The following is a 16042-nucleotide window of genomic DNA, read 5'->3' on the forward strand; positions in this document are numbered from 1 at the left end:
GCAGGCATGCCCAGGAAGGTAAGCTGGTCAGTGTTAGGGGTGTAAATACAGACGAGCAGCAAGAGGTGCCATTGAGGGGCCCCCTGTAACATTTCTTCCCTTCTTGTCTATCACAGTGGATACGGGTTAGAACAGGACTCTAGCCTTGATCCAAGTCATTCCCCGAGGTGCAATCTAAGGTAGTAGATATGCTTATTGATGAGCAGCAGCTTTATGGAAAACCTGAGTAGGATGCTTTGCATGCTGGTGGATACAAACATAGTTCTTTCTGGGCTTACTGTGTTGCTAACAAGACTTCCAACCAAGAAGGCATTCAGTGTGGATATTTATCCCCTGGCTATGTTCTACCCTATCACCAGTCTGAGTTCTGTAATCAACCTCCACCTACCTCCTACCAGTACGGTACTCAGCAGCAGTCATGTGGATGCTCCCACTGAACAGGGCTCCTTCTCTGCGTCCAGCAAATCCAAAGATCATGATTGACAAGTCTCACTTTCTCAATCCTCCTCAAAGTCCAGGCTGGTGGTGGTTATGGCTGGGAGGAGGTAATATGGCCATAATTTCCAGCATGATGTCTTATGAACACATCTTTCAAACTCTCTGCCAGCCTTTGCAGGACAGAGTTAAATTGTCTTTGTGACGCCAGGCTTGAGATGTGTTCTATGTGTATAGTAGATACAATGCATATATTAGTTTTAAGTCATTTCTTTAGCATACATCGGTATCTAAAGTAGAACTAAAGTTTTATTTACAAAGTAAAACTTTTTTTTAAATTGTATCCCGTCATTTATACTCCAGATACAGAAATGTGGGAGGATGTGAGGCAAGTGTACCCAGACCCTCCAAAGGATGATCAAAAATTAGATATTCAACAGCAAGCATTACTGAGAGCGGAGCAAAGGAAGCTGAATAGAATTAAAAAAGGTGTACCTGATAGTAAGATGCTTTTATGAACTCAAAAAATTGCAATGTTTAGATAACCCTGTGCTTGATTTAATTGAATGGGTTTAAAATTGATCTGTTTGTCTTTCACGTTGCTGCTTTTTACTGTCCCATCTCCCTGTTTTGGTAAACCTGTTTCTCTGACCTACTCCAGGCCGGCACCTTGGTGCTATAGAAGACCCCTGGTTGGCAAGAAAACTGCCATTTTCCATTGCTTTCTTTTTTAAACCTTAGTAGTTTTTTTCTGAATATAAGTATTGACCCTGAGTGAGGTAGTTGAGGGTCTGAGCAGAGTAAGTTTTATTAGGAGTTTTGAACTCTCCCTTTTTACCTATTTTATAACGTTTGTTTTTACATTGGTTTAGCATTACAGGCATGGTAAGCTGTCCATTAAATGATGTAAAAAATAATAGAGAAACTTTCTGATACAGATATCTAAACTAGCCACATCTTAATGACAAGTGCCTGAAATCAGCCGTGGAGTCATTGGAGCTAGGCGGCAGGGTAGTATTGTTCCAAAATTAGCCACACCTTTGTATTATTGGGGCATCTAAGCTTAGTCATCGCCACCCTGTGCCAACCATTGCTCCAAGTTAGATCGCCAAGGAGGTTGCCCAGGGAGCGAAACAACTTTGTGACCAGATAGATTGTCAGGTTAGCAACGTTGTAAAGTAAACAGGGAAATGTAATCATTTTGAAACGGGTGATCCTACCCATCACTGACCATAGTAGTTCCTCCAAACCGATACCTGGCTCCAGCGTGGTGCAGCAGTGCGTGTTACATTGCTGTGCAGCAGGTCTTGGTCCTCATGATAGATACATATGCCTAGTAATCGGTAGGTGTGTTGTTGCCATTAGAGCTTGCCGCCACCGATGTCTAGGTCCGTCTCTGGGGTAGTATGACAGAGTGGGAAGAGGCAAGGTTTTTGCCAGTCACTAATCCTTACCTTAGGATATTCCCTAGGCATTAGACCGGATCCCGAAAATGTGAGCAATACCTTTGCACAGCGGTAGATGGCGCCGAAGGCTCGGCATCTGCATCATCTGCGCCCGAAGTGACATTTGCTGTGCCTATCTAGACACCACCTATACATGCTGACATCTATTCATTTCTTTCTGTGCCAACAGTCACATATCTGGAGAGATACCGCAGTCATTTTTTAATCAACTTTTCCTCGACTTTTGTCAAATCCTCTTTTCTTCTGTATTCCAGTATACAGGGAATTATGTCCCCTCATAAACCTCCCGGTTTGAATGAAACCTTGTGGGGAATGCCACCAACAGATATGTGACTGATCCCCTCTGGTGTCTTGGGTCGGGCCACGACTCCAAGGCCTACTTGGGCTGCCAGTCGATACATCCACAGGCAATTCAGGAGCGAGCAGTGAAGCTCTTCGCTGCTTGACGTCAAAAGTCTCCGGCTGCAGATGTACTGCTCAAAGTTTTCTGTATCCAGCCTGACGCCTGAGGAATATTCTAAGGTAAGGAGTTTGTGGTTAAAGTATCTACCAGAAAAAGGTGTTACTGAAGGTAAGTAACTTGTTCTTCAGATATAACAACTTATCATTTGCATAAAGGGAGATGGTGTGTGTTCTGACAGTGGTAGGCTTCACGGCATAGGCAGAAAGAAGGGGCGATGTTTGCATCCTTATATGATGCCCTGGTGAATGCTGATGGGGTCTGAGATGTAGCGTCCAACTGGAATTCGTGCTGAAGGGTTTTTGTAAAGCAGTTGAAGCAGTTAGAGCATGTTCTGCCTGATCCAAACTTTCTGAGTAATTTGAAGAGATATTTTCAGCTGAGAGAGTCATATGCCTTCTCCAGATTTAGGACCAGACCTTAGGCGCAAATTCCCAAATTTGAGACAGTTGTTGGATAGTCAGAGATTTGCTTCTTCCTGGCACAAGCCCGTTCTGGCCGGAATGAAGCAGCAGGGGAATCAGAGGGTGCAGCCGATCTGCTAGAATCCTACTTAGGATTTTGTAATCATTGTTGAGAATCGCAAGAGACCAGGAGAATTCAAGCTCAGCAGTGTCTTTTTCAGGTTTCAGGCTAAAAACGGACCAGGCCTCCCAAAGAGAAGGATGGAGGAGTAACTCATCAGTTGTTGTTTCATATGATATTTCTAGTTTTGGGGTAAGAAGGTCAGAATAGGTGCTGTAGAACTCCAAAGCTATCCCATCGGAGCCCAGGGTTTTACCTATGGCTAAGGAGTACATTTCCTCTTTTATTTCTATGGAAGTAATGGGCATGTGCAGTTCTTGTTGTTTTGGAGAGAGCTGTAGTAATGGAATGGTTTCTATGTAGTCCGTAATTCTCAGGGAGTATCACTCCAAGAGGAACCATACAAAGTATTCTGTGAAGGCATTGTGTCATTCATGGTGCGTGAAGAGAAGAGTATTGGGTGAAGCCTGAATTGAGATAATGGGGCTTTGTATGAGTTCTCGTCAGGTAAGCCAGGCTAGCAAAGTGCCTGCTGTGTCTGCTTCACAAGTGTTCTATTTACGTAAGCCTTGTAATTAACACAGAGCAGACCATCCAGGAGAGCTGCTGCAAATGAATAGGTTTAGGAGGTATGAATAGTGTGTTCGCTCTCCAAATGGAGTAACGAGTCTTCAATTGCTTTCAACGGTATTCCAAGTGTGCAGCCAGATAGTTCTCATGCTTAAAGAAATCTGCCACCCTCAATGTTTTAACCTTGCATGAAATTCTCTGGAATGATCTGTCCAGTGTTAAATCCAGGGTGCAGCTGAAATCTCCACCCTGGATCCAGGGTAGGTGTGCCCAGTGTGCTAGGTGGAGGGCAGGCATGCCCAGGAAGGTAAGCTGGTCAGTGTTAGGGGTGTAAATACAGACGAGCAGCAAGAGGTGCCATTGAGGGGCCCCCTGTAACATTTCTTCCCTTCTTGTCTATCACAGTGGACACGGGTTAGAACAGGACTCTAGCCTTGATCCAAGTCATTCCCCGAGGTGCAATCTAAGGTAGTAGATATGCTTATTGCTTATTGATGAGCAGCAGCTTTATGGAAAACCTGAGTAGGATGCTTTGCATGCTGGTGGATACAAACATAGTTCTTTCTGGGCTTACTGTGTTGCTAACAAGACTTCCAACCAAGAAGGCATTCAGTGTGGATATTTATCCCCTGGCTATGTTCTACCCTATCACCAGTCTGAGTTCTGTAATCAACCTCCACCTACCTCCTACCAGTACGGTACTCAGCAGCAGTCATGTGGATGCTCCCACTGAACAGGGCTCCTTCTCTGCGTCCAGCAAATCCAAAGATCATGATTGACAAGTCTCACTTTCTCAATCCTCCTCAAAGTCCAGGCTGGTGGTGGTTATGGCTGGAAGGGGGTAATATGGCCATAATTTCCAGCATGATGTCTTATGAACACATCTTTCAAACTCTCTGCCAGCCTTTGCAGGACAGAGTTAAATTGTCTTTGTGACGCAAGGCTTGAGATGTGTTCTATGTGTATAGTAGATACAATGCATATATTAGTTTTAAGTCATTTCTTTAGCATAAATCGGTATCTAAAGTAGAACTAAAGTTTTATTTACAAAGTAAAACTTTTTTTTAAATTGTATCCCGTCATTTATACTCCAGATACAGAAATGTGGGAGGATGTGAGGCAAGTGTACCCAGACCCTCCAAAGGATGATCAAAAATTAGATATTCAACAGCAAGCATTACTGAGAGCGGAGCAAAGGAAGCTGAATAGAATTAAAAAAGGTGTACCTGATAGTAAGATGCTTTTATGAACTCAAAAAATTGCAATGTTTAGATAACCCTGTGCTTGATTTAATTGAATGGGTTTAAAATTGATCTGTTTGTCTTTCACGTTGTTGCTTTTTACTGTCCCATCTCCCTGTTTTGGTAAACCTGTTTCTCTGACCTACTCCAGGCCGGCACCGTGGTGCTATAGAAGACCCCTGGTTGGCAAGAAAACTGCCATTTTCCATTGCTTTCTTTTTTAAACCTTAGTAGTTTTTTTCTGAATATAAGTATTGACCCTGAGTGAGGTAGTTGAGGGTCTGAGCGGAGTAAGTTTTATTAGGAGTTTTGAACTCTCCCTTTTTACCTATTTTATAACGTTTGTTATTACATTGGTTTAGCATTACAGGCATGGTAAGCTGTCCATTAAATGATGTAAAAAATAATAGAGAAACTTTCTGATACAGATATCTAAACTAGCCACATCTTAATGACAAGTGCCTGAAATCAGCCGTGGAGTCATTGGAGCTAGGCGGCAGGGTAGTATTGTTCCAAAATTAGCCACACCTTTGTATTATTGGGGCATCTAAGCTTAGTCATTGCCACCCTGTGCCAACCATTGCTCCAAGTTAGATCGCCAAGGAGGTTGCCCAGGGAGCGAAACAACTTTGTGACCAGATAGATTGTCAGGTTAGCAACGTTGTACAGTAAACAGGGAAATGTAATCATTTTGAAACGGGTGATCCTACCCATCACTGACCATAGTAGTTCCTCCAAACCGATACCTGGCTCCTGCGTGGTGCAGCAGTGCGTGTTACATTGCTGTGCAGCAGGTCTTGGTCCTCATGATAGATACATATGCCTAGTAATCGGTAGGTGTGTTGTTGCCATTAGAGCTTGCCGCCACCGATGTCTAGGTCCGTCTCTGGGGTAGTATGACAGAGTGGGAAGAGGCAAGGTTTTTGCCAGTCACTAATCCTTACCTTAGGATATTCCCTAGGCATTAGACCGGATCCCGAAAATGTGAGCAATACCTTTGCACAGCGGTAGATGGCGCCGAAGGCTCGGCATCTGCATCATCTGCGCCCGAAGTGACATTTGCAGTGCCTATCTAGACACCACCTATACATGCTGACATCTATTCATTTCTTTCTGTGCCAACAGTCACATATCTGGAGAGATACCGCAGTCATTTTTTAATCAACTTTTCCTCGACTTTTGTCAAATCCTTTTTTCTACTGTATTCCAGTATACAGGGAATTATGTCCCCTCATAAACCTCCCGGTTTGAATGAAACCTTGTGGGGAATGCCACCAACAGATATGTGACTGATCCCCTCTGGTGTCTTGGGTCGGGCCACGACTCCAAGGCCTACTTGGGCTGCCAGTCGATACATCCACAGGCAATTCAGGAGCGAGCAGTGAAGCTCTTCGCTGCTTGACATCAAAAGTCTCCGGCTGCAGATGTACTGCTCAAAGTTTTCTGTATCCAGCCTGACGCCTGAGGAATATTCTAAGGTAAGGAGTTTGTGGTTAAAGTATCTACCAGAAAAAGGTGTTACTGAAGGTAAGTAACTTGTTCTTCAGATATAACAACTTATCATTTGCATAAAGGGAGATGGTGTGTGTTCTGACAGTGGTAGGTTTCACGGCATAGGCAGAAAGAAGGGGCGATGTTTGCATCCTTATATGATGCCCTGGTGAATGCTGATGGGGTCTGAGATGTAGCGTCCAACTGGAATTCGTGCTGAAGGGTTTTTGCAAAGCAGTTGAAGCAGTTAGAGCATGTTCTGCCTGATCCAAACTTTCTGAGTAATTTGAAGAGATATTTTCAGCTGAGAGAGTCATATGCCTTCTCCATATTTAGGACCAGACCCTAGGCGCAAATTCCTAAATCTGAGACAGTTGTTGGATAGTCAGAGATTTGCTTCTTCCTGGCACAAGCCCGTTCTGGCTGGAATGAAGCAGCAGGGGAATCAGAGGGTGCAGCCGATCTGCTAGAATCCTACTTAGGATTTTGTAATCATTGTTGAGAATCGCAAGAGATCAGGAGAATTCAAGCTCAGCAGTGTCTTTTTCAGGTTTCAGGCTAAAAAGGGACCAGGCCTCCCAAAGAGAAGGATGGAGGAGTAACTCATCAGTTGTTGTTTCATATGATATTTCTAGTTTTGGGGTAAGAAAGTCAGAATAGGTGCTGTAGAACTCCAAAGCTATCCCATCGGAGCCCAGGGTTTTACCTATGGCTAAGGAGTACATTTCCTCTTTTATTTCTATGGAAGTAATGGGCATGTGCAGTTCTTGTTGTTTTGGAGAGAGCTGTAGTAATGGAATGGTTTCTATGTAGTCCGTAATTCTCAGGGAGTATCACTCCAAGGGGAACCATACAAAGTATTCTGTGAAGGCATTGTGTCATTCATGGTGCGTGAAGAGAAGAGTATTGGGTGAAGCCTGAATTGAGATAATGGGGCTTTGTATGAGTTCTCGTCAGGTAAGCCAGGCTAGCAAAGTGCCTGCTGTGTCTGCTTCACAAGTGTTCTATTTACGTAAGCCTTGTAATTAACACAGAGCAGACCATCCAGGAGAGCTGCTGCAAATGAATAGGTTTAGGAGGTATGAATAGTGTGTTCGCTCTCCAAATGGAGTAACGAGTCTTCAATTGCTTTCAACGGTATTCCAAGTGTGCAGCCCAGATAGTTCTCATGCTTAACGAAATCTGCCACCCTCAATGTTTTAACCTTGCATGAAATTCTCTGGAATGATCTGTCCAGTGTTAAATCCAGGGTGCAGCTGAAATCTCCACCCTGGATCCAGGGTAGGTGTGCCCAGTGTGCTAGGTGGAGGGCAGGCATGCCCAGGAAGGTAAGCTGGTCAGTGTTAGGGGTGTAAATACAGACGAGCAGCAAGAGGTGCCATTGAGGGGCCCCCTGTAACATTTCTTCCCTTCTTGTCTATCACAGTGGACACGGGTTAGAACAGGACTCTAGCCTTGATCCAAGTCATTCCCCGAGGTGCAATCTAAGGTAGTAGATATGCTTATTGCTTATTGATGAGCAGCAGCTTTATGGAAAACCTGAGTAGGATGCTTTGCATGCTGGTGGATACAAACATAGTTCTTTCTGGGCTTACTGTGTTGCTAACAAGACTTCCAACCAAGAAGGCATTCAGTGTGGATATTTATCCCCTGGCTATGTTCTACCCTATCACCAGTCTGAGTTCTGTAATCAACCTCCACCTACCTCCTACCAGTACGGTACTCAGCAGCAGTCATGTGGATGCTCCCACTGAACAGGGCTCCTTCTCTGCGTCCAGCAAATCCAAAGATCATGATTGACAAGTCTCACTTTCTCAATCCTCCTCAAAGTCCAGGCTGGTGGTGGTTATGGCTGGGAGGGGGTAATATGGCCATAATTTCCAGTATGATGTCTTATGAACACATCTTTCAAACTCTCTGCCAGCCTTTGCAGGACAGAGTTAAATTGTCTTTGTGACGCCAGGCTTCAGATGTGTTCTATGTGTATAGTAGATACAATGCATATATTAATTTTAAGTCATTTCTTTAGCATACATCGGTATCTAAAGTAGAACTAAAGTTTTATTTACAAAGTAAAACTTTTTTTTAAATTGTATCCCGTCATTTATACTCCAGATACAGAAATGTGGGAGGATGTGAGGCAAGTGTACCCAGACCCTCCAAAGGATGATCAAAAATTAGATATTCAACAGCAAGCATTACTGAGAGCGGAGCAAAGGAAGCTGAATAGAATTAAAAAAGGTGTACCTGATACTAAGATGCTTTTATGAACTCAAAAAATTGCAATGTTTAGATAACCCTGTGCTTGATTTAATTGAATGGGTTTAAAATTGATCTGTTTGTCTTTCACGTTGCTGCTTTTTACTGTCCCATCTCCCTGTTTTGGTAAACCTGTTTCTCTGACCTACTCCAGGCCGGCACCGTGGTGCTATAGAAGACCCCTGGTTGGCAAGAAAACTGCCATTTTCCATTGCTTTCTTTTTTAAACCTTAGTAGTTTTTTTCTGAATATAAGTATTGACCCTGAGTGAGGTAGTTGAGGGTCTGAGCGGAGTAAGTTTTATTAGGAGTTTTGAACTCTCCCCTTTTACCTATTTTATAACGTTTGTTATTACATTGGTTTAGCATTACAGGCATGGTAAGCTGTCCATTAAATGATGTAAAAAATAATAGAGAAGCTTTCTGATACAGATATCTAAACTAGCCACATCTTAATGACAAGTGCCTGAAATCAGCCGTGGAGTCATTGGAGCTAGGCGGCAGGGTAGTATTGTTCCAAAATTAGCCACACCTTTGTATTATTGGGGCATCTAAGCCTTTTTACCTATTTTATAACGTTTGAGATGTCTCTCTGAGTGTTTTCAGAGACCTTCATTGTTTTTCTTCCAGTAGAGCTCTTTTATCCACAGAACAGAAATTTAAGACACCTTTGTTTTTTGAGAGAGGTCTAATAAATTACTTTTGTTTGCATTTTCAATTCTGCTGTCTCTCGTCTTGCCAGCTGTTTTCAAGACATGGCTCTTTATCTGATCCATGGATCATTCATTGTGGTAACAGGTGACAGTTAAGTAACATGTATGCCATCTTGGTGTGCTGTTCATCAAATTCTATAGACATAAAAAAAACTGAACAATGATTGGGACGGCTTTAATTTTTAGAGGACTGTGCTCATGTTTTTTATTCTCAGAGCAAGATACTGCCACCATGCCCCGTTGAATAAGGCATGATTAAACCAGATTGCAAGTTTAATACTTTGTATCTGCCATTGATCTCTCTGTACCTGTTGTAGGGAAAATTGACAATCAGTGAAAAAGCTAATTGGGCAGTTTGTTTGTATAATGTGCCATCGTAGGTTTTCATTGTTGTGCTCCTAAGTGCATCAGTGAATCACACATCTATCCTTTTCTAGAAACCGTGTTTAGATCACATGAGGATGTAGACACTTGAGGTAGATTGTCTGCTGAATACTTTTTAGACATGGTGAAACATTGTTGGAATAGAACTCTTCATAAAACTACTACCCAAACCGTGTTCTCACTCAGTTTATCAATATGGCACCTGCCCACACCTTTGGAGCATGTTCTTCACCTCTGACAAGCGCAGCTAGATATATGCAGGTGTCACAACCTAAGTAACGTATTCACAGTTAATGGCTACCATAAATTTGAGACACTACGACAAGACTCCACTAGGATTATATATATATACACACACACACACACACACACACAAAAGGAGCAGTTCTATGTGTGACTGTATGGAGCAGCAGGTTGGTACAATGGCAGCAAAAATGATTTACTTACTTTGAATTTGCCAACTGGGGTAATGAACTGTGTTTTATTATTTTGTTTGGCTTCATCAACCCAGTTGGGATATAATTTTAAAATGTGCAGGACTACCTTTACCAGGATGTACTTTGCACCTCACTTGAGGTCCACTGGGACAAAACTGGTATTCAACTGATATCAGGTGCCTGCAATTAAATCTGCTGAGCAGCCAGGCAGTTGGCCTTTGAAAAAGGAAGAAAATGTTTGTTCTTTGCTGATGAAGAGATTAACCCAGAAACACGCTCTGAAAATACAAGGGCTGAAATAATGAAAATGCCAAAGAATTCTCTGTAAGTTGCTGACTTTGCTATATTCCATAATGACCAGTTCAGAGTGCGCTTTTGTTCAGGACTATATATATATATCCTACCCTAAGCTCTTGTCCAGAAATGACAGTTTTATGGTTATCCAAAGCCACAAGGACCTTACACAACACACTTGCCTGACACCTCTGTGTTTACACAAGATGTTTAATCTCCACACAGACTCCTGTCCAAGATGTCTATCCCCTAGGGTGGATCTTTTACACATGCTTTGGGAATGCAGTTTACTCATTGGGTTCGGGAGTCATGTCAGGTCCACTGTTGACATGATTGCAGATATCCAAATTGATCACAACTCCAGCCTATTCTTCCTGGGCATAATGTTGAGCACTAACAAAGATAAATATCAAATCCGGATTATCAACATAGAACTTACGTTGGCAAAGCATCTGCTATTGCAGAAATTGAAATTTCCGCCCCACCTTTCCCATTATGCGAAATATGGAATAATTAACTTTGTAAATGGGTGGAGGCTGAAGGAAGCGAGGCGACAAGTTGGCCATGTTTCTCTGACGCAATGGGTTACGATGATCTTGCTTCTGCCGAGAGCCAAACATGCTGTTAGATCTGACATAGTGCTTAATATTTAGCTCATGGAAAACTCCCCCTAGTATAAATTGATATGGTCGGTACTGTTTCTGGACCAGTGTGACTCCGAGTCTTTATTTATACCGGTAGCTAGGTATTTGGCAAGTGATTACTGGTAGGGATCCCAGTGACACTATCATAATATGATGCATATCTGCATGTATGACTGACAACCACTTATGCACCTGCTTTTGTTGAAAACCTTTTGTTTGTACCTATTTTTACCTGTTGTCATCTCACCCCTTTTTAGGCTCCTTACCTACCTCCTTATTTAGACATTTGTTTCTTTGTAGATGCTATAGCTGATTATACCCTTGGTGTGCCATGACCTATAGGATTAATACCAATTATGTATGCAATGTCTATTACTAAAATGTTGTTTATTGGAAAATCTATAAAAAAATATAAAAAAATGAGGATGAAAACATTACAACAAGTCTGAAGCAGAAAGTCTGGGCACATAGCTCCTCTGTGAATGCTCCATAAATTATATCAAGAGGAGGTTCGAATCTTGAATTGGCCATAGCTTGAGATGTGGTAGGTAAAAGGTAGAGCCGGGGCTCTGGCCTTAAATCAGCCAAAGCAGCAATGACTCAGCCTAAACTTTCAATTTATGCATGGCAGTTGATTGATGAACATCTCTTGTCCTTTTAAGCCTTTGGCAGTCTGTACCTCACGGTGGTCAAGAATCCTTTTTGTCTGCACCAACAGTTCATGCTATGATGAAGGTGGGCTACTTATTCAGGAAGCAGTCACAAAGCAAGTCCATAGATTCAATAGGGCCAGGAAAAGTGTTAGTGCTGCTTTCCTGTGAAGAGAAAAAGACAACAGAGTATTGATATAAGGAGATATTGTATCAGTTGTACAAATCCAGGACAATATATATGTCATACTTTCTAGTGCCTGGTGGACTGTAGGCCTCAGCAATTTCGGGTTCTGTCTTTTGAGTTAAAGCCAACACTGAGCATTTTATTTTGCTTGTCAGTAGTGGCAACCTATTTGTACAGACTGATAATTTAGCTTTTTTCAGTAGCTCAATGTTTGGCAGGTGAAATCTCCGACTACCCAATAGGCATTAGTGGATTTATTAACTCTATTAGATTCATCTCAAACTAGAGAGGATTTTTTGAAAAGACAGACTTTTCTCTCTGCGCTTCTGAACTCCGAGATCATAACGGTGTGTCTGTCACATTTGTGTCTTGCTGCTACGGAGCTCGTCACTTGCCTATTGTCTGTCATTGACAGCACTGTGAGTAGACACTGATTACATCTGTAAGATTATGCGTCTCAACAAGCTACTTATCTGTGCCCATGGATTCCCGGGCCTTGTGAATCATGCAGTCCACAACTTTGCCCTGCTTACCTTTTGTGTTCATCTTAAGATTTCCTGTCTGTAGTATGGCTACCATCAGTCAAGTAAGTAAAAATGACTTGGGCTGCCAAACAGCACCACTGTGATACTGGCGGATGTGGGTGAAAGGACGGCCGTATGGGAAGGCAGGAAGCCTGGAAGAAAGTGGGTAAAATCATAAAAAATTGGACATCTGCTATTGAAATAACAGTTGGCATAATGAATGTATCTGGCCTAATGTAAACACTTTACGTTACTTTACAGAAAATACTAATTGATCTATTGCTAAAGGCATCCAATGTGTTTGTTCAGCAAAGGTTTTTACAAGCTGAAAAGTTGTATACCTATAGTGGACCTTGCTCTTTTCCATACCTAGACCAAACACCCTCATTGGTCAAGATAAGCACAATTTGACCTGCCCTCCCCCCAAGAACTGATATTCCTGTTCACCCAGACATGTATATGATCACCAGCGTGTTAAAACTCCAGAATAGTAAATCATGACTTCCGAATCCCCATGTATCTTCCCAGCCCTTGTCAATAGTTTGCGCACTATACATCTAATTGACCATGTCTTTTTCTTTCCTTATCAGTTCACCCTTCACCATGCTTTTCCTCTACCTATCCTTTCCACATTCACTGTCCCTTTCCCTACTCCATACCAGTGACACTTTTGTGTTGCTTATTGATAGCCACATCAAGATTGTAATGCATTGTTTTTTATGAAACACCTTTGTGTCCCCATCATGATGGCAGTACATCCCAAATTAAGCCAGTCTGTTATGGGTATGTTACAGTGCTCAAACAGATAAGTAAGCCCTTTTTCTCTGCATGTAATCACTTACTGGGAATAAGATTTCTAGTTTCCTTCTTTACCAGAATGGCATTTGGGAGGGTTGTTGAACTAATAAAACTTCGATTTAATAAAGCAAACACAGCTCTTAACACCTGGTGAATTTGGAATAAACAGAAGCAGAAGGGTGCCTTAAACGCAAGCCACAAGCTTTAGGTTGCCGGCTCTAGAAATGTGCTAATCCACATATATTTGTGTAGTTGTTTGTTCATTTTGTGTTTTTGTTGTTACAGTGATATCTGATGCATCTCTACCTGATATTAACCATCGTGGAAAAGGAACGGTAAGGAAGTTTTACAGTGTTTTTGCATTGAAAAGCATTTATGTTCTTTTGTGGAAAAACATTCTCTCTGCCCTTCCTATATTTAATGCAAAGGATTTCCACTCCCACTGATGAACCTTTGGTTTGTTGTTTTGCTTGTTTGCATTTATTGTCCTTAGAAGGTGGATAGGAAAACAAAGAGAGGGAGGTAACTTACAGAAGGTAACGCAGAGAAAAAAGGCAGATCGATAGTTAAAACAAATAAAATCCACTAGGCAATAGCTATAAACCCCAGAGGAAAAATGCACAGATTGATGTAGCAAAAATTATGTTGGGCAGGAGGGTGGAAAGGAGAAGCAGTGGAGAGGAGCATTCAGATAAAGATAATTGTGGACTGCAGGGGGGAAGTAGTGTGATGAGATATAAATTCTTTTTTTTATCTGTGAAGTGCCTAACTGAACTAAACTCTGAAAGAACATTTGCATCAATGCATTTGGAAAGCTGTATGAAACAGATTAAAGTGGGAAGCAGATGGGAGTGGATGATATAACAAAAAAATATATAGAGTAGAAAATTCTGGCCACAGATTGGTTACCCTAGAACATTCCCCAGGCGTCTGTTTGGATCCAGAGATATTTGAGAAGTACTCCTGAGTGCTGGTAGGTGGCGTTGTTAGGTCCCGAGTCAGCCATGCCAGAAGTGATGTGCGTAGTGGCTATATTGGCAACACCCCAGTGTGCTGAAGTCTGTTCTTTTCTTTCTGCACTTGTCATCCCAGATCTGGAGAGCTAGCCCCAGTCATTTTTTGGCTGATTTTTTTTCTCGACTTTTGTCAAGGCTTTTTTTTTATTTATTTTTTAGATCTTATCTCCTGATATGTTTGGGATGTCCCCTAAAATGCCAACAGACTGTTAACCATGTGGTATCTGTCACAGGAAGTTGTTTGTAGCAGACCCTCATCTGGTTTGCCTCTGGAGGTTGGAGAGGGACCACGACTTCAAGGCCTGCAAGGACTGCCATGCCATGAATCCCAAGGCACTCAGAGAGTGATGCCTCAAGCTTCCCGCTGCTTGACGTCAGACTGTCCCACTATGCTCACAATCCCATTCGGACAGAAGGTCCTGGTACCGATCACAGAGCTGCTCATGACTCTTGTGATTACAGTCCAAGTCCTCGGGTAAGTCCCAGAAGAGAAGGAAGTCTAAATGGTCTTCGACTACCCCGCGCTGGTCCAAGTCATTGGACAAAGCACAGGAGCATCAGCACTTCAGGCCTCGCTCTGAAGTGTAGCCTGTGCCAGGGTCAATTCCACAACTCAGAGTTTTCTGGAGCCAGAGCGATCACCCTAACACAAGGAGTTTTATGAAGCCATGCATCTCATATTTGGGTGGCCCAACCCCTCTGTCATGCCTTCAGGCCCAAACTAATGCCGGGAGGAGCCCTTACTGGTAGTCCACTGACAGATCTGCCCTCAGCACCAGTCGGGTCCCTTGATTCTGATGCTGGAACTGGATCAGTGCCGCTGATGACCTTTCCCAGAGCCCACTCCAGTGCCATAGCTCCCTGTGCACCTGATGCCTCACAGCAGGACAGGCTCCATCGTCATACCCAATTCTGACATGGAGCCAGATGGGCATTGTCCGACTGCGACTCCGGTGACCAGTATTTGCCCTCTGAATCGGAAGCAGTGCCTTCTTACTTTGACCGGTCTGGAGATGGAGCTGATTGGGAGGGGTCTGAGGACCCCTATGCTTTCCATCATCCCCTTGATGAACCAGGGGACAGCTGATATGAGGAACTGGTGGATTCTAGTGGTTTGGACACCTCACCAGCAAGAAGGTCTGGTCTCTCCCCCGTATAGTACTATGGCTATAGAGAAAGGGGCCTTATATACAATGGTGGTGCACAAAGCAGCTGAGTCTTTCAACCTTCAATTGCCCACAGTGTCAGTCAAGATGAATGTCTTGATGGAAGAGCTTGCCCCTTCTGAACCCTTACTCTCATTCAACAATGCCTTTACAGATAGATGTCCTCCTTCGGGCCTGATTCAAGCCCTGCACAGGGGCTAATGTGCACAAGACAATTGCTGGCTACCACTGCCCTGCTCCTGAGGACCCCATTTTCCTCACCCAGCACCCCACCATAGAAAGCTTGGTGGTCCAAGCTTCCACTTCCAGGATGAATCCTGACACGTTCCCTACCATTCCACTGGACAAGGAATTCAAAAGGCTAGATACCTTTGAATGTTCTCTTCCACGAGCCTAGCATTGCGTTCAAGTATTATCCACGGACAATGATTAATTTCAATGTTAAGATCCTGTGTAAGGAGTTGGCTAATTGTTTTCACCCTGCAATGTGTGGGTTGGTCCACCCAGATCAGTGCGGCTTCTTGCCGGGTCGGAGTATGACATTAAACCTCAGGCAGCTGACGCACATTCTGCATGAAGTATAGGATGCCGTAGTGGAGATGGCTTGGGTTTCCATTGATAATGAAAGGACATTTGATACAGTTGATTGGGTGTACCTCCTGGGGGTCATGGAGGCTGTGGGATTCAGTCCTCGTTTCAGGGCCTGAATACACCTGCTGTATACTGCTCCGGGTGCATGGGTCAGAGTTGGGAAATATTGCTTGGACTAATGGGGCATTGAGA

At 43.1% G+C, this 16042-nt stretch overlaps 1 protein-coding gene across 2 annotated transcripts in view; it reads left to right on the forward strand.

Moving 5' to 3' along the window:
- Nucleotides 1–16042, forward strand: part of CSPP1 (centrosome and spindle pole associated protein 1) — a 976424-nt gene that overhangs the window by 857898 nt on the left and 102484 nt on the right. For both annotated transcript variants that reach the window (XM_069220290.1, XM_069220291.1), the window contains one exon: nt 13363–13412. In XM_069220290.1, coding sequence (XP_069076391.1) covers nt 13363–13412 — 50 coding nt within the window. The remainder of the gene's footprint in view (nt 1–13362; nt 13413–16042) is intronic.

This window comes from Pleurodeles waltl, chromosome 2_2, assembly GCF_031143425.1.
Source record: "Pleurodeles waltl isolate 20211129_DDA chromosome 2_2, aPleWal1.hap1.20221129, whole genome shotgun sequence".
In the NCBI taxonomy this organism is placed as follows: Eukaryota; Metazoa; Chordata; class Amphibia; order Caudata; family Salamandridae; genus Pleurodeles; species Pleurodeles waltl.